This window comes from Ascaphus truei, chromosome 20 (genome assembly GCF_040206685.1).
Source record: "Ascaphus truei isolate aAscTru1 chromosome 20, aAscTru1.hap1, whole genome shotgun sequence".
Lineage (NCBI taxonomy): Eukaryota > Metazoa > Chordata > Amphibia > Anura > Ascaphidae > Ascaphus > Ascaphus truei.
In genome coordinates, this window is record NC_134502.1 from 5250021 (window position 1) to 5277764 (window position 27744).

Consider the following 27744-nt stretch of genomic DNA (forward strand, 5'->3'; position numbering starts at 1 on the left):
GTAATTCTTAAGGCAGCAGGACCACAAATCCCAGATTACTTGGCAGCCTATGACATCACTCAGAGCGCAGCCAATCAGAGCACAGAGCCCCTCCCCCACATGCTGCAGCTGCCCCCAGGTAGGAGGTGATGTGTTTCTTATGTGTATGTAATATAGTTACACAGAGGCTCTGATTACATTAATCTCCTGTTACACTGTGTGCAGAGACCTGACTATTACACGGGGGCTTCATGCACCCACCTCACATGGGAATGGCTGCTGCTAAATATTCTTACTGGGTGAGGGGGCAGAGAAGGGGGGAAGCTGTGTGTGTAACATACATGGAAGGGGGTATGAGACCTGTTATTGCACCAATACACAGGGGACATGTTACAAGCTTATAAAGGTTTATAAGTGTAACGGGTATTTCCCCCCCCCAATCGCAGATACAGTGTGGGGGTGCAGGGAACATATAGTGTCACTCGGTGTTTGGTGCATTACCTGTTGGCTCACAGGAGGGCTGAGCTTCCGCCATAGGGAAACCTGGGGCAATATACTAGTGTACTCAATTACAACGATGCAGCGCCTCCACCTGCGATGGCTCCCACCAGAGGGGGAGTGATTCCTCGCAGGACAATACACAATAACCACATACAACTGATTGGATAAGAACTAATATCTTTACTAACGTGCCTAGAACATACAATATCAACCTATAGCAACAGGTGTCCCTCTCTAAGGGCAACCTGACTCGACTTCTCCCCGGACGCTAACTTCCACCAAGGATGCCGTCCACGCTTTGGGCCTCATGCAGAGAGCATAGAATTTTAAAATTGGCGAATTTCATAAAAAGTAGCTTTTTTGGAGAGTTTTATTCTCCATATGCAGAAAAGTGCGAATTCTGCTATGTTTAACATGGATGCGTGTGGCGAGTTTAAATTGGCGAGATGCGCGCTTCAGAAACGTGTAAAAACAAATTCGCGCCCTTTTTTTCCCCTTTACTATAGGCGGCGAGCGCCATCTTTTCCTGGCGCGGCAAAAATGCGAGAATCGCGCCATTTTCTTGGCGCGAACAGCCGCTACATGCCGTTCGCGCCTCTCTGCATTCGGAGAGTTTTAAAAATGGCGAGATGGAGGTTCTCGCCAGCCGCGAGGCGAGTTTTAGCAATAGAAAAAACAAAATGGCGCGTTTTTCGAAACTCGCCATTTTCTGCCGGTTTCTGCGCGAAATTGTACAAAAAATGGCGAATTTCGAAATAACGATGCTCTCTGCATGAGGCCCTTTATGCGTTACGGCGGACGCTACCACTTATGCGTCACAGCGGACGCTACCATCCCAACACAATGATCCCACCCCCAAGTCCGGTGAACCCCACCCAAAGTCTCGCACTCCCAAGTCATATACCAGCGTGTGTGTGTGTGTGTGACTGCGCAGCCACTATGTCTGGTGATAGGCCTTGTTGGTGCACGTGATGTGATGAATTACCTGCCCGGGCTCCAGCCACGGGTGCAGCTTTACCACTGGGTTTGGATCGTCTGGGTGTCCTCTGATGCTGGGTGAATTCCGGCGTGGATAATATCACCGCTTCTCCCCGCCGTCTGTACTTTGGCGAGAACCGGGCTGAACTCCGCAGGCCGCAGTAAATCCTTGCTGGGCCTCCGTAACGATAGTCTAGCTCTCTCTCTCAGCAAACAATCGGTATGCTCGTTCGCTACTAACACTAGATAAGGGGCAGCGTCCCTAACCTAGGGCCTGTCCCTACCACACTCAGCTAGGATGACTCAGGGCTGTCTGGGGCCTAGGGGAGTACTGGCCTAGTGCCGGGAGTCACTGACTCCTGCACCCTACCTCCTTCCCCTAGCTGCTCCTGTCGCCAACTCTTTGTGCTGTCCCTTTGCCAGGTACGCCCTCCCGTATTGAAGTGGGATTCCCTCTTCTCTTTGAGAGATCACCCCTGTGCCAGGTCCCTGGACACAGAGTGGCTTATGACAGACTTAATTGGTCAACCTGGACCGCTAGTTACGGCACTAGGGTCACAAAAGTGTTCCTACAATCCCTTATGCAGGAGCATACACTCTACCAACTACTTCTAGACAACCAACTAACTGACAGTGTTGTGCCTTATATACTTCAGGAGGCAGGCGCATCTCTGATGTCACTGTCCAGAGACTCAGAGCATACAGCCACTCCCCTCCATACATAGGGCACCTCACCAGGGTGTGAGGGAAAACCTCAATAACTACTGCTGGCATACCTGTACTTATCAGGACTTACAGCCAGCAGAGAGGAAAGTAGTATACCATTATTATGCATGGCTATATAAGAAATACAGAAACAGAATATTATATACAGAGTTGTGATATCTGATTGCAATGGATGTTGGCCCTCACACAGACTGCCCGCCCCTCACGCAGACTGCCCCCCCCTCACGCAGACTGCCCCCACCTCAATCAGACTGCCCCCCCCTCAACCTGACTGCCCCCCTCACACACTCCCCCTCTCTAAGCACCCCATTCCCCGCACCCACACTTTCTTTACCCCCCTCTCTGCATCACAACCCCCCCTTCTAGAAGCGCTCGGCTCTGACGCACGCACTCGCAGACACGCTCGGTCGGCTCTACTGGTTTTTATCACACCTCTCCCATCTCTCATTATTCCTATATAATGTAGCACTTACATTTGTGTGAAAAAGAAAGTTCACCCTCTTTGAATTCTATGGTTTACTGTGAGGGACAGACGAGAAAGACTCTGGGTCGTCTCGATCTGTGACACTTTACAGTGGGAGGGACAGATGTGAGGAAGTGATCTGCTTCTTGTCATTGTTCATCACCAACGAGTTATTCAGATACTCTAACAATGCTTCTGGTTCCTGTGGAAGCGTTTCAACACATGGTGGTAACCTCTGCAGTTAGGGACATGACTGTACTTGTCCTTCACAGCCATATCAAGAAGTGAGAGATAGGCAGAGACAGAGACCAACTTGGGAGACCATGGAGAAAGCTAGAAGCCTCAAACAGGACAGGGTCATGCACTAGCACAGGGGAGTGCAAACTTTTCTCCCTGCACCACCCTGCCTGCTTTCCCCCCACTCTCCGTTCAGCTCCAACGTCAAATGACGCCACTGGTTATTTGATGCCTTGTTGCCGTAGCGATGTGTCACTGGAATGCAAGATAAGTGAAGTTACAGCGGCCTCACGCGATCCCCGGCATTTAATTTAAATGCCTTCGGGGAAGCGTGAGGCCATTGAAACTGTCATCCCCTTCCCCACCCCAGAAATGATTGTGCACCCCTGCACCAACATGTACACTGGCGACACACTTTATTCGAGCTCGGCTAGTCCCACGAATTCGGGTATACCCGGGTGTATTGAGGTTTGTGACTGTTTTCTGCCCGAGTGCATTGCGTTATTTTCCAGGCAGGGATTGAAGCATTTTATTCCCGCTGGCTGCAATACTGCACAGTATATATATATATATACTGCATTACAATTCATGAATTTATGCCATCTGGTAGACACGCGAAGCATTGCAGCCTATTAAATCCTAATCATTATCATTTAACAGATCAGCCGCCCGTCAGCCAGGCATGAACCCAGGCTGGGAAGGCAAACGCAACGGGGCTTGTCAGAGGTGAGGAGCGGCGCATTCCAGGTATCTGCCAGGTACATACTGGGTATTTGCTCGAATAAAGTGTGTCGGTGCAGTAATACAGTTGTGTGAAAAAGAAAGTACACCCTCTTTGAATTCTATGGTTTTAGATATCAGGACATAACAATCGTCTGTTCCTTAGCGGGTCTTAAAATTAGGTTAATACAACCTCAGATGAACATCAATACATGACATATTACACCGTGTCATGATTTATTTAACAAAAGTAATGGCAAAATGGAGAAGCCATGTGTGAAAAACGAAGTATACCTTATGATTCAATAACTTGTAGAACCATCTTTAGCAGCAGTAACTTGAAGTAATCGTTAACTGTATGATTTTATCAGTCTCTCACATCGTTGTGGAGGAATTCTTCTTTACAATGTTGCTTCAGTTCATTGAGGTTTGTGGGCATTTGTTTATGCACAGCTCTCTTAAGGTCCAGCCGCAGCATTTCAATCGGGTTAAGGTCTGGACTTTGACTGGGCCATTGCAACACCTTGATTCTTTTCTTTTGTAGATTTGTAGATTGTAGGTTCTGTTGTTGATTTGCTGGTGTGCTTGGGGTCATTGTTCTGTTGCATGACCCAATTTCGGCCAAGTTTTAGCTGTCGGACAGATGGCCTCACATTTGACTCTAGAATACTTTGGTATACAGAGGAGTTCATGGTCGACTCAATGACTGCATGCTTTCCAGGTCCTGTGGCTGCAAAACAATGTCAAATCTTCACCCCTCCACCACCGTACTTGACAGTTGATATGAGGTGTTTGTGCTGATATGCTGTGTTTTGTTTTCACCAAACGTGGCGCTGTACATTATGGCCAAACAGCTCCACTTTGGTCTCGTCTGTCCAAAGGACATTGTTCCAGAAGTCTTGTAGTTTGTTCAGATGCAACTTTGCAAACCTAAGCCGTGCTGCCATGTTCCTTTTAGAGAGAAGAGGCTTTCTCCTGGCAACCCTTCCAAACAGACCATACTTGTTCAGTCTTTTTCTAATTGTACTGTGATGAACTTTAACATGCTAACTGAGGCCTGTAGAGTCTGAGATGTAACTCTTAGGTTTTTTGAAATTTCTTTGAGCATTGCATGGTCTGACTTTTGGGTGAATTTGCTGGGACGTCTATTCCTGGGAAGATTGGCAACTGTCTTGAATGTTTCCCACTTTTGAATAATCTTTCTCACTGTAGAATGATGGACTTTAAATTGTTTGGAAATGGCCTTATAACCCTTCCCAGATTGATGGGCAGCAATAATTTCTTCTCTAAGATCATTGCTGATGTCTTTCCTCCTTGGCATTGTGTTAACACACACCTGAATGCTCCAGACCAGCAAACTGCTAAAATGTCGGCTTTTATACAGGTGGTCATACTTGCTGATGATCAATTAATCAAGGACATTTGATTAGCAGCACCTGTCTGCTACTTAGCATCTTAATTCCTATGGAAGCAGTAAGGGTGTACTTAGTTTTTGTAAGGATCCGCGCTGCGGTATACCTGCGTCCAGCGCTTCCTTACCCCTTTTACAGGCCGTTCAGGCTCCCCGGTGGCGTTCCCCTCTGCTACCCGCTGTCCCTGCGCCTCCAGGCCGCGCGGGTCACCCCTACGGGCGCGCGCTTACCCAGGCTGCTATTGGTTGGCGCCGGGCGCCTGACTCCGCTTACGTGGCGCACGCTCCTTGCGTGTCTCTGCCCATTTCAGCTCCCAGGTTCCTCTTCCCCGTCTGGTCCTTCCCCTGTCCGTCCCTCTGCTCCTCCCCTTCTTCTGTCTACTCCCAAACCCTCCGGTACGTCTCTCCTATCCTCCGCCTCCTCTGATGCGACGCACTTATTTGGCACGCCCCTTCCCCATCAGCTACGCCTCCCAGGTCCTTCTTCACTTTCTGTTCCTTCCCTTGTCCGTTCCTCCGCTCCTCCCCTCACTCAAGTCACTCCCAAAGCCTCTGGTAATTTTCCCCTATCTGGGTCTTACTTAGGCCACTCCTCTGTTCCTCCCCTCACTCCGATTGGTCCCAAACTTCTGCACTCTGCTCTCCTATCAGGTCCTCCTTCGGGCCGCTCCTCTGTCACTCCCCTTCCCCTGATTGGTCCCAGACCCCTATTTAATCCCCCTTCACCACTTCCTCTTTGCTCTGCATAGCTTCTGTACCTTGGTGCTGTCTGCTGTGGCCTGGCCTCTCTTGTTTTTCAGTGCCCGTTCCCGTCCCTGGGTATTCTGCTGACCTCCCTGGATTTGACCTTTTGCTTTGGACTTTACTACGCTGCTCTCTGGAACCCCTTGGACTTCAACGCTGCAGACTTCTACAACCCTTGGACACGGCACACGGACAATCTACTATGCTGCTCTCTCCACTCCTTAACCCAGGCTTACGGGCAATCGTTTACGCTGCCCTCTCCAAACCCAGGACCCTTGGCTTACGAACATTACCCTTCTCTGCCGGAGCTGTTAAGTACGGTACCATTTACACTCTAGTTACCAGGACCATCTACACTACTTCCACACTCCGGCCGTGCCCCCGTTTGCTGCTAGGTGTGTGGTATTACTCCCTTCCACCTCAGTCCCGGGGTCTCGTCTGGCTTGTGGGCAGGCCGAGCGTTACATTATGCAGAGCCCAACAGACCCAGACCCCCCTGAAGTGGAAGATACCTTAACCACCATTTCCAAACACTTTAATTTTTTGAATAACCAAGTCTCCTCCCTTAACCAGCAAGTTAATACCCTTTCTCTTCAAATTCCCCAGGGCAATGTCCCCACTACCTCTTCCATAGTATCCCGTGAAGGAACAGGGCCCTCAGACTTGAGGATTCCCACGCCCAGTAAATACGCAGGGGATCCACTTGCATGCTGCGGTTTCCTAAACCAGTGTGAGATACAATTTGAACTGTCATCTTCTCGCTTCCCCACGGATCGTACCAAGGTAGCTTATGTGTATTCCCTCCTCACTGGGGACGCCTTGGCCTGGGCTTCACCAATCTGGGAACTAAAACCTGAACTCACTTATAACTTTGCCAATTTCAAAAGAGAATTTCGTTTAGTGTTTGACACCTCAGGACGCAGTGATATGGCGGCATCCTCCTTGTTCCATATTTCGCAGAGTCGAAGATCAGTGGCACGTTACGCTCTGGAATTCCGGACTATCGCAGCAGAGACTGATTGGAACGATGGGGCCCTCTCCGCCGCCTTCTGGCAGGGGCTTTCTGAGACCTTAATTGACGAGTTGGCGGTTCGTGAGAGACCATTTTCACTGGAGGCCTTAATCCCCTTGTGCGTTCGGGTGGACCAAAGACTTCTGGAGAGGCGGGCTGAACGTCAATGTCCTCGTACTGCTATTTCTTTGATTTCTAATTCCAGATCTCCTCATCCTGTTCTGCCTGTATTGGAAGCTCCGGAACCCATGCAACTGGGCACACATCACCTCCTTTCTACGGAGCGACTACGTCGGAGAAGTGAGGGCCTGTGCTTCCATTGTGGTTCTCCTGGGCACATCCTGCCACGTTGTCCTTTGAAGCAGGGAAATGCCAACGCCCAGTGAGGTATGGGGGAATCTCACTGGGTACCATCTCTGCTACTCCCTCTCCTTCACAGCGTCTCCCTAAACGTCTTCTGTTGTCGGTCTTCCTAAAGCACGCAAACATCCAGACCCCAGCTCAGGCCTTCCATGATTCCGGTTCCTGAGGGAATTTCATAAACCAGGCGTTTGCTACTCAGCAGAACATTCCACTCCGGGAGAAGGCCTTTCCGGTCGGTTTAGAAGCTATTGATGGCCGACCCCTGCAGCCAGCTTTTATTACCTTGGAGACACTTCCTCTAGAACTTTCCATGAATGATGGACATTTTGAAATGATCTCTTTTGATGTAATTCACTCTCCTTCGGTTCATATCATCATGGGCTTACCATGGCTGCAATTGCACAATCCCATCATCAATTGGACGGCCGAGGTTCCTGTTCTGTGGAGATTCCCTCAAGTAGAAGTGTCTGCTCCACCCGCTGCCGTACTGGCTGTCCTGGAGACCTCGTCCCCACAAGACGCCATCCTTCCGGACGTCTATTCAGAGTTCCTGGATGTCTTCAGTAAGGCCAAATCCAAGGAGCTTCCCCCTCATCGCCCTTTCGACTGCCCGATAGTGCTCCAATTCCCAAAGCTAGGTCGTATCCGTTTTCATTGCCTTAGGCTGAGGCCATGTCCGAGTATATCTCCGAAAACCTTTCAAGGGGCTTCATTCGGAAATCTAGTTCTCCCGCTGGAGCAGGATTCTTTTTTGTAAAGAAGAAGGATGGGGCGCTTTGCTCGTGCATCGATTTCCGTGGCCTAAACAAAATTACCATCAAAAGTCGCTACCCCTTGCCTCCTATTCTTGAGCTCTTCGATAGGCTGCAAGGCGCGACCATTTTCTCCAAACTTGACCTACGAGGAGCATACAACCTGATTCGCATCCGCAGTGGAGACGAATGGAAGACCGCGTTCAACACATGTATCGGTCATTATGAGTACCTGGTGATGCTGTTCGGGTTGTGCAATGCCCCTGCAGTCTTCCAAGACTTTATGAATTGAGCGTTACAGTTTTTCACACATGGCTTCTCCATTTTGGCTTTATTTTGGTTAAATAAATCATGACACTGTGTAATATGTCATGTGTTGTTTTCATCTGAGGTTGTATTTACCTAATTTTAAGACCTGCTAAGGAACAGACGATTGTTATTATGTCCTGATATGTAAAACCATAGAATTCAAAGAGGGTGTACTTTCTTTTTCACACAACTGTTTTACATGTTGGTGTAGGGGTGCACAATCATTTCTGGGGTGGGGGGGGGGGATTGGCAGTTAGAGGCCACGCGCTTCCCCGAAGGCATTTAAATTAAATGCCGGGCATTGTGGGAGGACGCTGTAACGTCACTTATTTTGCATTCCAGTGACACATCGCCATGACAACCAGGCATCAAATGACCTGTCATTTGATGCTGGAGCTGAACGGAGAGGGGAGGGGGAGCAGGTAGGGAGGTTCGGGGAGAAAAGTTTGCACTCCCCTGTGCTAGTGCATGATCCTGTTCTGTTTGAGATTTATAGCTTTCTCCATTGTCTCCCAAGTTGGTCTCTGTCTCTGCGTACCTCTCACTTCTTGATATTGCTGTAAGGACAAGTAAAGTCATATCCCTAACTGCAGAGGTCACCACCATGTGTTGAAACGCTTCCACAGGAACCAGAAGCATTGTTAGAGTATCTGAATAACTCGTTGGTGATGAACAATGACAAGAAGCAGATCACTTCCTCACATCTGTCCCTCCCATTATAATGTGTCACAGATAGAGAGGACCCATAGTCTTTCTCTTCTGTACCTCACAGTGACACAGACAGAAAAAGCCCTTATTGCTTGAGATCTGTAGATCTTACCCATTCTGTTTGCTTCCAGAGCCCACCATGGAGCATCTGACTAACTCGATTATGATGGACAAGAAGCAGCTAGCTGAAGGAATCTTGAATCACATCTTAGACATCATCTACCTTCTAACTGGAGAGGTGAGGGCTTCTACAGAAGGTCATAATGGCACCCCTCGTATTATCTTTTAAATAAAGTAGCACAGATTATATTTTAGTGCAGGATAGTGTCTTGTTTAAGGATTCCTGAAATATCGTCACTTTCCTCATAGTATTTCAGTTTGGTCTCTCTCCTATTATTGATGTGATAGGACAAGTACAGTCACTATTCCTAACTGCAGAGGTTCCCAAGTGGAGAAACACTCCCACAAGGACCAGAGCTCATTCTTGAAGTTCCTAAGTAACTCACTGATGATGAAAATGTACAAGGAGCTGATGACTCCCTCATATCTGTCCCTCCCACTGCAAAGAGACACAGATAGATATGCCCCATAGTCGTTCTTCTCTGTACTTCAAAATGCACAGTGACATACACTGGCGACACACTTTATTCGAGCTCGGCTAGTCCCACGAATTCGGGTATACCCGGGTGTATTGAGGTTTGTGACTGTTTTCTGCCCGAGTGCATTGAGTTATTTTCCGGCAGGGATTGAAGCATTTTATTCCCGCTGGCTGCAATACTGCACAGTACATATATATATACTGCATTACAATTCATGAATTTATGCCATCTGGTAGACACGCGAAGCATTGCAGCCTATTAAATCCTAATCATTATCATTTAACAGATCAGCCGCCCGTCAGCCAGGCATGAACCCAGGCTGGGAAGGCAAATGCAACGGGGCTTGTCAGAGGTGAGGAGCGGCGCATTCCAGGTATCTGCCAGGTACATACCGGGTATTTGCTCGAATAAAGTGTGTCGGTGCAGTAGACAGAAAATGCCCTTATTCCCTATATCTCTACTTCTGACATCTCCCATGTTATCTTTTGTCCCAGAGACCTATCTTGGAGCATCTGACTGACTCTCTGATGAAGATCAAAATTAATAATGAGAAGATGACTGAGAGGATCTTGAATCACACCCAGGAGATCATCTACCTGCTGACTGGAGAGGTGAGAGCTGCTGTACAGATGCAGCGGCCGTTATTCGAACACATCAGGCGTTGTATACCTCGGAATACCAATGTCATGGCGCGGGATTTCTTCCAACTGTACTGCCCTTTCCCGCCTTAAGACACGAGTGCAGAAAATAGTATTTTAGTGTTAAACACTTCAATTGACACAGTAGCACAATACTGTACAAATGACTTTTTATTGCACAAAAAGAAACAAAATCCATGCACAAACAAAGCAACCGCGATAAGCGTGTGTGCCTTGTGGCGATTGGCTGCGTTAATGCCGCATATGGAGTACAATAGCGCACACGAAAACGGTTCCGTGATTTGTTCGAATAACGGCTGCTGCATCTGTATAATGTCATAGTGCGTATGTGTGTTACTTTGAGAACCGATGTCCAGAGACAGATATGGTTATTCAATGACAGAGCCTGGGACAGACAAGACAGCTTAGCATAGGGAGAGCACAATATAATAAAGGGACATGACTAGGTAGAAGGAGAGAACAGATAAAGTTAATCAACCATGATTTTGGACTCAATACAGTAGTGGATTTTGCTAGTGAGCAGATAGTCCCATTGATTGGCTTTTGTCAGAGATGAAATGAAGGACCGACCAGCCACGTTACCAAATACTGTCAGAAACATATATCACCTACTTGACGAGAACCAATAATTGTGGAAAGCCTGCAAGAGGCGAGACCTACAAAAAACAATCGTTCTGGAATGCGCCGGCCACATGTAGAGTGCAATCACGGAAGCTAAAAGTCGGAGAAAGGACCTCGCAGAGTTCCGGCGCATCCAGACATTTAACGAGGTCTTTAAACAAGACTACACGTGCAAGGGCCAATTACTGCAAGAGCCATGAAATTTGAGAGAGCCCATATTGAAGTGGAGTAGCAAAGGGACACTGCTGCATCCACCGTTTCCCCTCAGCAAAGACTATTGTACATAACGCATATCCAACACACACACACCAAAGGCATCCAATAAACCCTTCTCCACCTTACGGTTCAATGTTGTGAACCAATATGATGGACAGGTCAACATACCCAACTACAACAGCCCACATCTTCAGCCCTAGGTACACCAACCGTATCTAGTACAAGTTATTTAAAGAAACGAAAGACCAGTCACAAGATACAATAATACTAGAACACCTATCCCAGTCCATAGGCCACGTGATGCCCATAGAGACCTGAAAATTGACCTGAAAATTGCCGGGTAACGGGTACCCGGTGGAAAAATAGAAAATTTTCAAGGCCGGGTACCAAGTACCCGGGCCAGGCAGCTTTGAAATACCTGCAGCCGGCAGCAGAGGGTGAGGATGACCACAGTAACATTGTGGGAGCAATGGTAGACATCCTGGTGGTGGTGGCAGCAGAGAACATCATTGTTGAAACAGTGGGAGCAGCGGAACACATCCTATCACAGCCAGTGCCGGTGGGAGCCGGGGAATGTTACCGGAGCAGGAGCATTAATATTGGACAGCCAGCTCCTTATCCTTCGCAGCGTTTCTCATCACCCTCCACCGCTGGCTACAGGTAAGTCTCTTCTGCTGCTCTGCTCCTGCCGTTCTCCAAAGGAGGACCGAGGGAGCAGAACGGAAATTACCGGACACTGGGTCGCAGCCCCCTGGGTAATTTCTGGATACCCAGTACATCACTACCATAGAGGAACCCAGGAGCCTATTCAAGGAACTTGGAGTTTGCTTCAAATGCTGCACTTCCAGAAGTCACCTCTTCAGAGACTGTAAAGAAGCTATTAAATGTACAGAGTGTTACAGTGACAAGCATGTAGCAGCTTTATATCCAGAGACATATAAACCTAACTGACTCAAGGCCCCCAACCCTGTTTCAAAGTATGGTGGAGAGGGAGAAGAGAAAATAACACCACCATCAGTCACATCCAAGTGCACCAAAGTTTGTGGAGAAGGACGTGATGTGAGATCCTGCTCTAAAATATGTCTTGTAGTACACCCCGAGTGACAACCTGAAAGGGCTATAAGAGGGTTCACAATCATTGATGATCAAAGCAACTGATCTTTAGTTAGGTCAGAGTTCTTTGACTTGTACAACATATGAGACAATGCTTCCCCCTACACACTCAGAACATGCGCAGGACTGATGGAGACAACAGGGAGTAGAGCAAATGGCTACATCACATGTTCCATAGATGATAGAATAAAGATACCACTCCCCACTCTATACGAGTTTAGTCAGATACCAGAAAATAGCTAAATTCCCACACCAGACATGGCACGTCATCACCCTCACCTCAGAAGAATAGCTGATCGCGTCCCACTGTTAGACCAAGAGACCCAGGTCTTACTACTGCTTGGCAGGTATATCTTGAGGGTATACAAAGTCCGCAAATAGCGCAATGGCTCCCATAACACCCCATATTCCCGAAGACTTGACCTGGTATGGGTAATTGTGTGTGACGTATGCATTGACAAAGTGCACAAACCTGACAACATCGATGCCCTATAAACAAACATTGGATAATGGACGTACATCTCTCTTCAAACCATGTCCTAACCACTTCAACATAAAAGTAGGACTTGGCAACAAGGAGAAACAAAGGCATATCACTGAAACTTACAGAGATATCTTTACATGAGAGAAGTGTGGAAATGGTCTAGGATGTACAGCATTGCAGACAACAAAAGACAATGATAAACCAGCTCCATCAATGGAAGACAAATTTACTGAGGATGATGGATAAAGACCTCTTTACAGATGAATCAAACAGTTTGGTGACCTGCTTCCATTTAATTCACTTTTATATCTCTCCTCTCTCCCAACCTAGATAGTTTTCATGACTTATTGTGTATAATAATTATTGTTAGATAATAGGATAGTATTATATGTCTTCTTAAATTTATTCCAATTATAGTGAATTGGACAGAATGAGTTATCATATTTACTGTTTTGTTCCAGTACTCAATAAATTTATATAACTAATTAATTACATTTTTTATAGTTTTAAAGTATGTATGAATAAAGATTGTCTTAATAATTTTTTTTTATGTATTTTAACTATTAGTTAAGCAATGAGTGTAGGTTTTTTGAAGTGAAACTTCCTTAGTGGCACCTCATTCGAACTGGGGCAAAAATGGATGGTGGAGACAGAAATGAAACGGATGTGACGTCAGTGCTGGCAGTTGAGGCCGGGCTGTGTTCTGGCTCAGCCCGACCCCAACACTGACATCACACCCGCTCCACAAATCAGATGCGGCGGCGGCGATAGCCGCCGGCGCCGCTCCTAACGGCTGCTGCTCCCCCCACATGGCCGATGACATATGCGGCGGCGGCGGCGATAGCCGCCGGCGCCGCTCCTAACGGCCGCAATTTCCCCCAGGTGGAGATGGGCACGGGCGGCATCCGGGGCAGCGGGGACCGGCTCTCCTGCTACAACCTGCTGACCGCTCTCTGTCCCAGCCGCGCGCTCTGCCGGGCTGGGAGACTCAGACAGAGCCCCCCTGCGCATGCCATTCCTCCCACACGTCCGCCGCCACCATTCCTAACTGCCGCTGCTGCCCGCTGACATGCGCGGTAGCCATGGCGACGCTCACGGGCGGCTCGGAGACCTTGCGCTGCTGGATGAATGAGGAGGATGGCTTTCCCCCCTCCTGCTCTCCCCCCCCCCCCGCTCAACATACTCACCGCCGTCACATACGAGTGCCGAGATCCTGCACTGGTGCGGCTGCGCCGAACTGCTGCTGCTCTCCGCGGGGGCCCTCCAAGTTAAGGAGTTCTCCAGCTTCGAGGCCGGCGCTGCCAACCAGTAGAAGGCTCTGTTCGTGGTGAGCTGCGGGGGGTGAGTGGATGGGGTGAACTTCATGGCTGAGGTGATGTGGGCGCTGCTGCTGCTGGTCCCGATCTCCACGCACCTATTCCTGGCCCCGGCCTTCTCCTCTCTCTTCCCGCTGCTACCTGGCGGAGACCTGCAGGCTCTCAACTGCAGCTGGCCGGACAAGAAGAGGATCCCGGGGCTGGGGGACATGGAGCTGCCCTCCTTGCCCCCCCGAGCTACAGCTTCACATCCGGAGCCTGGTTTCAGGACTTAACCACCTGATGGAGGGTATCGGGGTGAGAGAGGAGTGCTTCTCGGTGGGGCACCTGAGAAGGATCATTGCGGGGGAGCTGGCCAGCTATCCTCAGGCGAAAAACCGCAGGAAGCATACACTGACACTGACACTGACACACACACACACACACACACACATACACATACACATACACATACACATACACTAACACACATACACACACATACACACTCACTGACTGACACACAAACTGACTGACTCACACACACACAATCACTGACTGACACATATACACACTCACTGACTGACACACACACACTCACTGACTGACACACACACACACACACACACACACTGACTAACACACACACACTGACTAACACACACACACACACACTCACTGACTGACACACTCACTCACTGACTGACACACACACACACACTCACACTCACTGACTGACACACATACACTGACACACACACACACTCACTGACTGACACACATACACACTCACTCACTGACTGACATACATACACACTCACTCACGGACTGACACACATACACACTCACTCACACACCTACACACTCACTCACTGACTGACACACATACACACTCACTCACTGACTGACACACATACACACTCACTGACTGACACACACACACACACACACACACACTCACACTCACTGACTGACACACATACACTGACTCACACACACACACTCACTGACTCACACACATACTCACTCACTCACTGACTGACACACATACACACTCACTGACTGACACACATACACACTCACTCACGGACTGACACACATACACACTCACTCACGGACTGACACACATACACACTCACTCATGGACTGACACACATACACACTCACTGACACACACCTACACTGACTGACACACACCTACACTGACTGACATACACTGACTGATACATACAGACTGACACACACACACCCCAGTGATGCGCCGAACAGCGCCCACAAGTGATGTGCCTACTCCCCCGCACCCCCCCCCCCCACCCTGTGAGCTGCCGAGCACCTCCCATGTTCCGTACCTCCGCTGGGGGGCTGGCTGCAGCAGGAAACACAGCCCACAGCTCCGCCGGGGGAGGAGACTCAGACAGAGTTCTCCTTGTCCGCAGCTACGTCGTGGTGGGTGTAGGTCGCAGAGAGAGACATACACACCACAGACACACACACTGACTGACACACGCAGACACACACACACACACACTGACTGACACACGCAGACACAAATAATTCAGTTACTATAAATATAGATGTGCAAATAGCTAAAACATGTGGTCAAACTTTTGTGTTTTGGAAGTCAAATTGTTTTGTGATTTTTAATTAAAAACATCACCATCACAAATAAAATTTATGTGACAAAAAACAAAGAAGTTTCACTTACTATGCGCGTGCTCAGCACACACAGCTTTTTTTTGACCACAGAGTAATGTGCCTATGTAAAGGCAAACCTGTGGGTTAAATTATGTTTTGAACCATTTGAAAGAGATTAGGATCAATTAACCAATTAGGCTTTAATCACATAAATACACTAAGCCCACGCAACTCTGCATGACGCTCCTGACGAAGCTGTATGACGCAGCGAAACGCGTAGAGCCTGATCCAGAGCTTATTCAGTCAAGCTGCAGCTGACTGGAAGCGAAGACCAAAAGACTCCAGACGTTTGTGCTCTCCAGTGATCCCCCTCTCGGCGCCTCGCAGTCTATTACCATCTGATGCGACCAGATACCACCCGGAAGTGACGTCAGACGCCATTTGGCGACGGCAGCACTAGGAACAGAGGAGGACGGGGAGACAGCGCAGCGGCCGCACAGAGCGCAAAAGATACCTTTATGTGTCTGATATTTGTGTACTGAATGTGAGTACATGTCCTACAATTTCATTGATCATAAAACTCTGTTCTTTGCAAGCTATACTATTGGCCGTTTCTTCTGCTCTTCTTTTATATATATTCTATGGGAAACCGAGCTATACCATCCATGGAGTAACCCTCAGAAGGGAAGATCAAGAGGGGATTAAAGTCCTACCCAAAGAAAACCTCAATACCTTATCACTATCTGACAAAGTCAGAGAAAAGCTAATTTACCCTACATTTTGCTGTAAGTAGGTTCTCCCCCAGAGCTAAGATTCACGTATATTAACTTATCATTGAATCACAATACTGCACAATAATTGTTTGTATATGCTTTTTATTCACATGTTGTTTTCCTGACTGGGTCGCTCACTTTCCACAACCAATCACGACCGTACTTGTGGGAAATCCGAGCATATTTCCCTGGAAGGTTTGAGAAGTACCCTGTCGGGTAACATCATTTAATTGCACTGTATTACACTCTATAATTTATTAGAAAGCTGTGGCGCCTAGGCAAGTCATTTAGTATATAGGTATATCTTGAGGGTATACAAAGTCCGCAAATAGCGCAATGGCTCCCATAACACCCCATATTCCCGAAGACTTGACCTGGTATGGGTAATTGTGTGTGACGTATGCATTGACAAAGTGCACAAACCTGACAACATCGATGCCCTATAAACAAACATTAGATAATAGACGTACGTCTCTCTTCAAACCATGTCCTAACCACTTCAACATAAAAGTAGGACTTGGCAACAAGGAGAAACAAAGGCATATCACTGAAACTTACAGAGATATCTTTACATGAGAGAAGTGTGGAAATGGTCTAGGATGTACAGCATTGCAGACAACAAAAGACAATGATAAACCAGCTCCATCAATGGAAGACAAATTTACTGAGGATGATGGATAAAGACCTCTTTACAGATGAATCAAACAGTTTGGTGACCTGCTTCCATTTAATTCACCCAGAGGATGTCTCTCAAACAACAGAGAACAGGCCCTCTCTAGATTTGCTTTGCTACGTTACAACTTAGAAAGGAAGCCAGAGACAAAGCGTCACTTTATGGACTTCAGGCAGAAGATATTCGACAGTGGTTAGCAGAACCCACTCCTCCACTGAAGGAAGGCGAAGAATGCTGGTACCAGCATTATTTGGCGTTTACCACCCCCATAAATCTGGTCAAATCAAGGTGGTATTTGATTCAAGTGTTCAATTCCAATGAGTCTCCTTAAACTATGTTCTCATTACTGGACCAGACTTAACGAATAGTCTTCTAGGAATGTTAATCTGCTTTAGGAAGGAGGGGGAAGGATTCAAACAGGAAAAAGACGGTACACCGACAAAAAATGTAACGCTGGACGTGGTGACCAAGAACAATGTTTATTGATTAAAATCCAAAAACGTGGTGCTTGCAAGTTTTCTAACATGTTTCGTACGGCGTAGGTGCTTTGTCAAGCCTTGTGATTTGAGCCGTCTGTGGAAATCCGGGACTGAGATACTCCATTTCCTCATTTCTGTTCATGTTCCTACAATAAAACATCAAAAATTCAAAGACTCCATTTTGTATGAAAGAAGGAATCATCTGCCTGTCTCAATTTATTAAGCCTCAGTAAGCCGGAGACAGAACAAATATATAATGTGCTTTCTTTTTGTGAAAAAAGGTGGGGATTCTGGGGTCCTCAATCAATCTTTTTGTGAGAAGCTATTAGCACAGTAGCCGTCTACGCACTCGAGAGCTCACGCATGCGCAGACTACTGTGTTAATAGCTTTCAGGGCTGATGTGATGGTGAAGGGGTTAACCAGGCTCATTAATAAAGTTTAAGCCCACTTGGTTATCCCTGATCCATGTATTGAGGTCCTAGAATGTCAGCTCTTGGACCCAGATATCAGAAATGCATGTGGCAAATTACTGTGACTGTGTGCAAATTATGCGACATTAAAGATTTATTTGTGTTTTGCCTTTTCTGGGTGCTGGGGCCAGGAGATTTCTAGGCTGTAAGTTTTAGCGTGGGTTTGCCGGAGAAAGTCGTTACAGAATGTGTCTATGTATTGGGGTTCCAGAGTTCTGGGATACCCCAAAAGTTGGATCTGGGAATCGAGTGAGATTCTCGGATGCAGCAAAGTACATTGCTCCAGGCAAACTCTGACTCTGAAAACGTTCTTACGACTCACCGCCAGGATTCCTGCTGCAGCATCATCCAGACAAGGTAAACGGGCATGAAGGGGTTAATGTATAACTGCAACCATACAGGGGGTCCCTAGTATAAAGAGAGGTCCCTAGTATAAGGAAGGGTGCCCAGATACATTAACAAAACACGCAAAACCCCAGCAAGCTCTTTTTGGGAACCCCTGAGCCCCCACAAAATATAATAATATATGCCCAGATACATGCCCAGATACATGCCCAGGTACCCTGAACCTGGTATAGGGGTTCAGGGGATGCTCCAGCTATAGGATAAAGCTGAGAATGATTTCTTGTGTGTTAAAGGTTTAAAAGTTATTTGTAGAGTGTGCCAAGAATGAGGCTAGTGAGTGTAGACAATATATACCCTCACTCCATCCCTGACACTAGAACTGGGACTTACACATCTTTATCACACAAAAATATAGGACACAGTATATTTTATTAAAGCGTTATATTTAATAGGTATATGTACTGATAATGAACTGTGGGATTTCCAAGTCATGGATTCCGAGGGACCAGATGTCTACCAAGCTTGGTGCCTATGGGTCTGTTCGGTGTCCGGACTTGAAATCCTTAGGGATGCCAAGGTGTTAGAACAAGAGGGGTAGTGCAGTTCTGCTTGAGTACCCACATCCTGGGCTAACACAGGGCTATCCGGCCACCATTTGCCAGAGCCCAGACTCTGTGGAGCTTGTACAGCAGGTGGGTGTGGTGGTGAAGGGGTTAACCAGGCCAATAATAAAGGTCTTATGCCCGGCTGGTTACCCCTAAACCTTGGACTGGCCATGGACTTTTATACCTGATCCCTCTCTCCAGACTATTTTTAATAACTCAATAAAAGGGTTTTAACTAGCATGTTATTTAACTTCTTCATTATGAGTGCATTCAGTAGGTTACTTTCTTCTTTTCAGTGCTTCCAATTATTAGCCCTACATTGCACCTTCTGATTATTACTCTTTTCTGTTAAATTATTCAGGAAGATGCGGACAAACCTCCACTTTCTTCCCCATCCCCCTATTACATTTACCCCTATACCTTGTTTGGGATGAGGAGGTTAATTGCTGGTCACCACAATGCCTTGTTTCCCCTATACATTTATTTATTTATAAAATATTTTACCAGGAAGTAATACATTGAGAGTTACCTCTCGTTTTCAAGTATGTCCTGGGCACAGAGTTAAGACAAATAATACATGTTTACAAATACAGTTACATAATGAGCAGGGTATATACAAGACATTGCATGCACAGTTAAAGATAATTTGTAATATGGGCGTATGAAACAGTTACTATCTGTAATGTCCCTGTTTTGTAATGTCCCTGTTTTGCAGCTCAGAAACTAGCTGCAGTCCTATGAATGTATGTTGAATGTGCAAACGGTATTCGCGACACAAGGGGAAGCTCTTAGTGCTGTGCCAAGCATTAATTGAATAAGCGCGTCTGTGGTAAGGGGCTACATTGAAGCTCTGTATCACTTCCTAAACCGCAAAACACTCCGGAGAAGTCTTAACCATAAACTCAAGTGAATAAGTGGTTTGCGGTCTAGTTGAAGTGGTGGAATGCAACAATGTATCCTGCGGTCTTGTTAACCAATTAAGGTCACGTGGTGGAGTGCTTCTGCGGTTACCGATCCCGGCAAGCAGTGATACATTGTATGCCTTGACTCAAACCGCAAACCACATCACAGAGCCTATTCAATTAAGTAGCTAACTTTTGTTAGGAAGGAGCTAGCACTCTAGTTTTTGGTATACAGATAGTTGAGGATGTAACATTCACATACCTATCGTTTTTATCTCACCCACACATATAGACACCATATATAAAAATAAAATGTGTTTCAGCTATGTTTTAAAATGTAGAGACAGTAACCCTTGCCTGTCCGCCCGGCAATGAATCCATTAGCATGTCAATATGGTAAGGGTGGATGAGCTGAGGGATTTTTCATCTCCGTACTTCACAGGCAGCCTGCGGAGTTGGTGCCACAGTGTCTAGAGAAGTCCGAAGTTGAAAAGCCTCAGAGACCCTAGGTGTTAGGTCGGCCGGAATATTGCAAAGTACCAGATACTGGTACGAGGGTATAGGCTATCAACACTTGGTAGCCAAACCCCAGACTTACTGTTGCCAGGTAAGGAGTTGGGCCCGGTATGCTAAGCAGCTTAAGTGCCAAGTTGGCGCATGCTCTTAGCAAACCGGGAAGCAACTTCTGCCCATTTTGTAAGCTACTGGCAAGTTTGGGATAGGTGGGAAAAGTTGTTCCCATGGGGAGATTGGCTGGGTATGTTAGAGATAGGACCCATAACCCTATAAAAATGCCTACAGCCCAGTCCTAGATAGATCCATCTTAGATTCACCAAGATCCGTCCAAGTTACAGCAGCAGCGGTTCTGGAGTGTAAGGGGTTAACTACATCGTAACCAAAGATCGCGCCCCTCTTCCAGAATTCATTTGAGCTAAGGATTCCTGAACGAATCCTGTAAGGACTAAACGAAAAGATTTCCTCCGGCGGAGATACAGGGGTGCCAACTTGCGCCCCTAGCCAAGGATTGTCGCACGGCTCAAATCGCACACCCACTCGCATGCGTGCAGGGGTGCCAAGAGACTGTTGTCAATTCATTCGTTCCGTGGACATTTTATTTTATTTTCCCATCCCAGTAAGTGTTTATTAAGAGTAATTGTGAAGAATTGTGTGTTTGTCTTAAAAGGAAATTAATTACAATTTATTTTGCCTGCCTTGTTGTGCTCAATCCAAAATCCCGGTATTAATGTGATGATAAGCCTTGGTCTCCAGTGACAGTAGGCTCCGTATGCAAAGAGGCAGAGGTGCCATCTTGGCGCATGCCCCTTTGCAGAATGAAAAAAGTTGCCCACCCAGCTTTACAATACCGGCAAATCGGTGATTGGCTGGCAGGGAAATTCCCACGCTCTGATATGCTGTAGAGGTTTGTGAATGGGACGCTGAAACCCATAAGGAGCCTTCCAGCCAATCGGGCAGATTCTAAGCGCCAAACCAACAGCGGCAAATTCAAAGGTGCTCTGTGCTGAATAGACGCGAGCCGGCATCAAAGATTTTGAATGAGAAAAGTTTCTAAGTCCCACTTTTTGAGAACGTAGCGGTCGCCGCTGGCATTGCATTCCGAAATCCGTTCCAGGAGTTTGTGCGTACCTCCCGGTCATTGGAAAGGGCTCCTACAGAGGTCATTTTTGTGAATTTTGTTTAAAGGACTATTTTATTCGTTAGCCCCATTCCCAGTAAGTGTGTTAACCCTGTAAATTGTGTTACATTGTGTGTATGTCTTTTCCTGAAATACATGACAATTTATTTTACCTCCTTGCTTTGCTCAATCAATGATCCCGGTATAAAAAGGTTTTGATTAACCTGGTCTCCCGTGATAGGTGAGCAAACTTTTTACGCGCGAGCCCCCTTTTCATCTATGATATTAGTGTGGCCCACCCGGCCTGATTTAATTCAAATCCACTTGAGAAAAAAGTTTATTAAATCGGTATCGATATGCAATATAAATGTGAATACAAATACGTAAAAATACTTGCATAATACAACATTTAAAAAAAAAATGTGCCAAATTTTATATAGGTTTTTAAAATAAATCATGCCTTAATTTCCTTTCATCTCATATCCCCCTCCTCGTCTCATATCCCCTCTCCCCGTCTCATATACCGTCTCCACATCTCTCATCTCATACACAACTCTCTTTCATTCTGTAGGAATACATAATTGTGAGGAAGAATTCCCCCCACAGCAGCATCCACCTGCTAACTGGAGAGGTGAGCACTGCTGGTGAATGTTACATTATACCAGATTCATGACTCTTCTGTCCCAAGCTCACTGTGGCAAGTGAGTAGAGGCAGGCAGCTTAACTCTTTTGATGCACACAGGGTCCTTTTCTTCTGTAATCTCTATTGTAGAACAACAGTAACAAAAAAGGGGGTGGTCTGGGCAGGTAACAAATATAAGGGAGAAGTTAATTATATTAACTTTACCAGAGGAGATAGGTGAGGTGACTTCTCAAGACGGCTGCTGGCTGAAAGAGACAGCTCAAGAAGGAAATATGTAAAGGAGAAACCAACAGCCAGGGGTCTTGGAACATACCAAATTAGAGCCAGTACAGTAGTTACCCTTTATTGACTACGCTCTGTCTGGACCTGTGTGTATTATTCTATCTTCTCTCTGATTCTCTGCATGTTGTTGTTTTACTGTCTCTTTATAAGTAATTGGTATTACAGAATAAATTGCTCTACATGAACGCTGAATGGGATTCTCTCTCTCTCAGGTACCTATAAGGTGTGAGGATGTTGCTGTCTATTTCTCTATGGAGGAGTGGGACTATATAGAAGGACACAAGGGGCTTTACAAGGACGTCATGGTGGAGAATTACAAGTCCCTCAAATCTTTGGGAATCCCATTAAACAGGAGTTCAGGTAGAACTATGTTTTAAAAAAAGTTCATAGCTTCCTGCTAGATTCAATAGAAGTGACATACAGACAAACTCACGTGTAACAAAAATTGTAGAGATGAAAATTAAAAAGGGACGAGAACAAAAAAGAAACAATAGTGCAATTTGTTTCCAAAAGTTAATCAGTGTATTAACTAACATCCAATGGTTGCACTCACATTTGGGAAGTTCTTTTAAGCATTTAGCATTTGAGGAGTCTCTCCTTTAGGTCTCTCCTTTAGCTCTCCCCTCGATCACTCTCCTGCTCAAATCCTCTAGGGTTGCTTGGGCTGCAGACACAGCTTCCCTATAGTGTCGTTCGGATTCCATCCTCAAACCTACCTGCCGAGATGCTCCGTCGGCGTGTGGTTGCACATGCGCACTCAGTCCTTCTCGTGCAGGAAAGTCAATGGGGGCTGGGAAATGTCTTCTGTTTATGCGGCTATCTCCATCCTACGCATTTTGCCGGGTACTCGGCTTCATCAGGGAAGCCACAGGGTTGCACTACTACTAAATCTAGCTGGAAGCTATGAGCTCTTTTGAATTTTTTTGAACTTATTTGTTTACCCCCCCCAGTGGAGGATGGATATTGAGTTGCTATACCACGTGATTTATTGCTAAAAATCCATCAATTGTGGTTTTATTTAGCTGTGTTTTCTTAGAGTTTTTATAGATGTTTTTCACAATACATACATTCTCCAGCATAATATATTTATATCATATATACTTTTTTCAATATTAATGCACTTGTTAATAATTTAGTATTTAGTTGAGTAGCGCTTTTTGAATAGTTATATATAGAACTGTGTTTGTTTGTTATGGACTTGAACCAAAATATCCCACTCAAGGTTGATGCCAATTACGTAAAAGATATTATCAGCAGAGACACAAGTTTGCAGTCCCTCTCTCTGCTGTGTTAGCAGAACACCGTCCCAAGTGTATTAAAATGGCGATGTAACCCTTGTGTGTTAAAAACTCTCAATTAAAAGGTTTTTATATCTTAATTTATATGTGAATCCTATGTAGATAGGGTCAGTTAATTTTGAGATGGGACAAATCCATAAAAGATTCTTAAGAAAGAATATACATTTTTACAATATCTTTAAACTGCTATAATTTATGGTGTAAATGTATACACATCTGTTTAATCCTCTATTGGAACGAACAATCCACCACTATGAAAATCTAGATATTGTATCAATTAAAGAGCAGGGAGAGGAAGAGAGAGGGGAACAGGACATTCAACAGGGGCAAATCCACCCAGACACCAGTGCAGGTGAGTAACATACAGGATAATAATCTCCATGGAACATGGGTCAGAATTAATAAATAGTCTCCCCGAGTTCTTAAATGTTTAGTTCATGTGAATATGTTTGACTGTTTAAAACCCATTAATATTGTTAGTATTTATATTCCAATGTTAATTTCTAGTAAGGCCATTTTAATAAAAAATGTTTTAGGGAAAAGAAGAGAAAATGTATTCAGTTTACCGTTATTTTCTTTTCCGGGTCTCCTCTCTCTGCAGTGGGTACTAAATGGGATAGTTCCTCCCCTTCAGCCGTAGTAGGACAGGAAAGTCTTCTGCAGGTCCTATTATATAAGTCCCTCACCTTACCTGTAGGACAGACTTCGGTTTCTCCCATGGATCTAAAAAGATCTACTATATATTTCTGAAAGCACTGTATGTCTGCGTCCCTAGCGGCAATCTCATTGGTCCCTTGGCCTGCCCGCCCCCGCACACCTCTCATTGGGCTCACACACTCACACCACCCCCTTGGCCCGCCCCCCACACCTCTCATTGGCCTGAGGCGGAGTGACGGGCCAAAGGTCCAAAAAAAAACCCACACACACACACACCACCCCCCCCCTCACACACACACACACCCCCCCTCACACACACACACACACACCCTCACTCTCCCCCGTCAGTTGGACCGCAGCTCACCTTCCACACACACCCCCCCCCTCCTCTCCCGTTGCCCCTCACTCTCTCCCCCTACCTCACCCAAATCCCCACGCTCTGCAACATCCCCAGCCGCACCATCACCCTCACCGTGCGCCGCGGCCCTCCTGCTCAGCAGCAAACTCCAGGCTCCTCCCCCCTCGCGGCGCGGCCCGGGCCTCCTGCTCTCCCCCTCATGTGCGCCGCTACCGGAGAGGGGAAGCGCGGTGCGGGACTCCCCCTCACGTGCGCCGCTCCCGGACGGAGGGGAACCGCGCGGCGCGGGACTCCCCCTCATTTGCCCCGCTACCGGAGAGGGGAAGCGCGGCGCGGGTCTCCTGCCACTCTTGCCCCCCCCCAGCTTCCCGAACTCACCTCCTGCCCCAGCCAGATGCCACGGGGTCAAGGTAAGTCACCCACCTTCTCCCACCCACGCACTGTCACCCAGTCACCCACCCAGTCACCCACACACCCACCCAGTCACTTTCACCCAGTCACCCACCCAGTCACCCACCCACTCACTCAGTCACCCACTCAGTCACCCACCCACTCAGTCACCCACCCACCCACTCAGTCACCCACCCAGTCACTTTCACCCAGTCACCCACCCACTCAGTCACCCACCCACCCACTCAGTCACCCACCCACTCAGTCACCCACCCACTCACCCACCCACTCAGTAACCCACCCACTCAGTAACCCACCCACCCACTCACTTAGTCACCCACCCACTCACTCAGTCACCCACCCACTCACTCAGTCAAGTCACCCACCCAAGGTCACCCACCCACCCACCCACCCAGTCACCCACCCACCCAGTCAAGTCACCCACCCAGTCACCCACCCACCCAGTCACCCACCCAGTCACCCACCCACCCAGTCACCCACCCAGTCACCCACCCACCCACCCAGTCACCCACCCACCCAGTCACCCACCCAGTCACCCACCCAGTCACCCACACACCCACCCAGTCACTTTCACCCAGTCACCCACCCACTCAGTCACCCACCCACCCAGTCACCCACCCACCCACTCACTCAGTCAACTCAGTCAACTCAGTCACCCACCCACTCAGTCACCCACCCACTCAGTCACCCACCCAGTCACTCAGTCACCCACCCAGTCACTCAGTCACCCACCCAGTCACTCAGTCACCCATTCAGTCAGTCACCCAGTCACCCACCCATTCAGTCAGTCAGTCAGTCACCCACTCACCCACCCAGTCAGTCACCCACTCACCCACCCAGTCAGTCACACACTCACCCACCCAGTCACTCACCCACCCAGTCAGTCACCCACTCACCCACCCAGTCAGTCACCCACTCACCCACCCAGTCAGTCACCCACTCACCCACCCAGTCAGTCTCCCACTCATCCACCCAGTCAGTCTCCCACTCACCCACCCAGTCAGTCTCCCACTCACCCACCCAGTCAGTCTCCCACTCACCCACCCAGTCAGTCTCCCACTCACCCACCCAGTCAGTCTCCCACCCAGTCAGTCTCCCACCCAGTCAGTCTCCCACCCAGTCAGTCTCCCACCCAGTCAGTCTCCCACCCAGTCATTCTCCCACCCAGTCAGTCTCCCACCCAGTCTCCCAATCACCCACCCATTCAGTTTCCCACTCACCCACCCATTCAGTTTCCCACTCACCCACCCATTCAGTTTCCCACTCACCCACCCATTCAGTTTCCCACTCACCCACCCATTCAGTTTCCCACTCACCCACCCATTCAGTTTCCCACTCACCCACCCATTCAGTTTCCCACTCATCCACCCATTCAGTTTCCCACTCACCCACCCATTCAGTCTCCCACTCACCCACCCATTCAGTCTCCCACTCACCCACCCATTCAGTCTCCCACTCACCCACCCATTCAGTCTCCCACTCACCCACCCATTCAGTCTCCCACTCACCCACCCATTCAGTCTCACACTCACCCACCCATTCAGTCTCACACTCACCCACCCATTCAGTCTCACACTCACCCACCCATTCAGTCTCACTCACCCACCCAGTCTCACCCAAAACCACCCACCCAGTCACTGACCCCACCCACCCACTCACCGACCCCACCCACCCACTCACCGACCCCACCTACCCACTCACTGACCCACCCAGTCACCGACCCCAGTCACTGACCCACCCAGTCACCGACCCTGAAAAAGTCACCCAGTCACCGACCCACCCACGACCCAAAGTCACCCACCCACCCAAAGTCACCTACCCACCCAAAGTCACCCACCCACCCACCAACCCAGAGTCATCGACCCACCCACCCACCGACCCAAAGTCACCCACCCACCGACCCAAAGTCACCCACCGACCCAAAGTCATCCACCCCCCGACCCAACTCACCCACCCACCGACCCAACTCACCCACCCAACCACCGACCCAAAGTCACCCACCGACCCAAAGTCACCCACCCACCCAAAGTCAAACCGACCCAAAGTCACCCACCCACCGACCCAAAGTCACCCACCCACCCACCGACCCAAAGTCACCCACCCACCGACCCAAAGTCACCCACCCACCGACCCAAAGTCACCCACCCACCGACCCAAAGTCACCCACCCACCGACCCAAAGTCAAACCGACCCAAAGTCACCCACCCAGTCACCGACCCAAAGTCACCCACTCAGTCACCCACTCAGTCAAGTGTCACCCACCCACACAGTCTCCCACACACTCAGTCAACTCAGTCACCCACCTGGCTGTCAAGGGGGGGGGGAGCCTAACCCTGTCGTACGCCCCCCCCAAAATTACATCCCGGGCAACGCCGGGTCTCTCAGCTAGTATATAATATAGAGAGGATAGGAACATGAAGGAAGGCGGTTACTTAATTTAAATGAAATGGGAAATTATTTTTGGAAGCAAATAGAAAACTGGTCTTAAAACTGCTTTATCCTGGTGAAACGTCAAAGCCTGGAGATCCCCCACTCTTCTCGCTGATGTGATTGTCTTCCTGGTCAACAGAATTTGCTGCAATTGTTGAAATTGGTGACCCACCAGGAATTGTAAGACTAATGAAAGATCCCATGTTAGTACTGTGCTTCTTATTTTTGGTCTTAACTGTTGGACTGCTTGTAGAAATCT

At 47.8% G+C, this 27744-nt stretch overlaps 1 protein-coding gene across 1 annotated transcript in view; it reads left to right on the forward strand.

The window, feature by feature from the left end:
• Positions 1-3: 3 nt before the first annotated feature.
• The window catches only part of LOC142471207 (uncharacterized), a 50446-nt gene continuing 22705 nt past the window's right edge, over positions 4-27744 (forward strand). The window contains 5 exon segments of the mRNA XM_075578004.1: positions 4-118; positions 9035-9141; positions 9997-10113; positions 21978-22037; positions 22544-22691. Coding sequence (XP_075434119.1) covers positions 100-118; positions 9035-9141; positions 9997-10113; positions 21978-22037; positions 22544-22691 — 451 coding nt within the window. The 5' untranslated portion in view covers positions 4-99.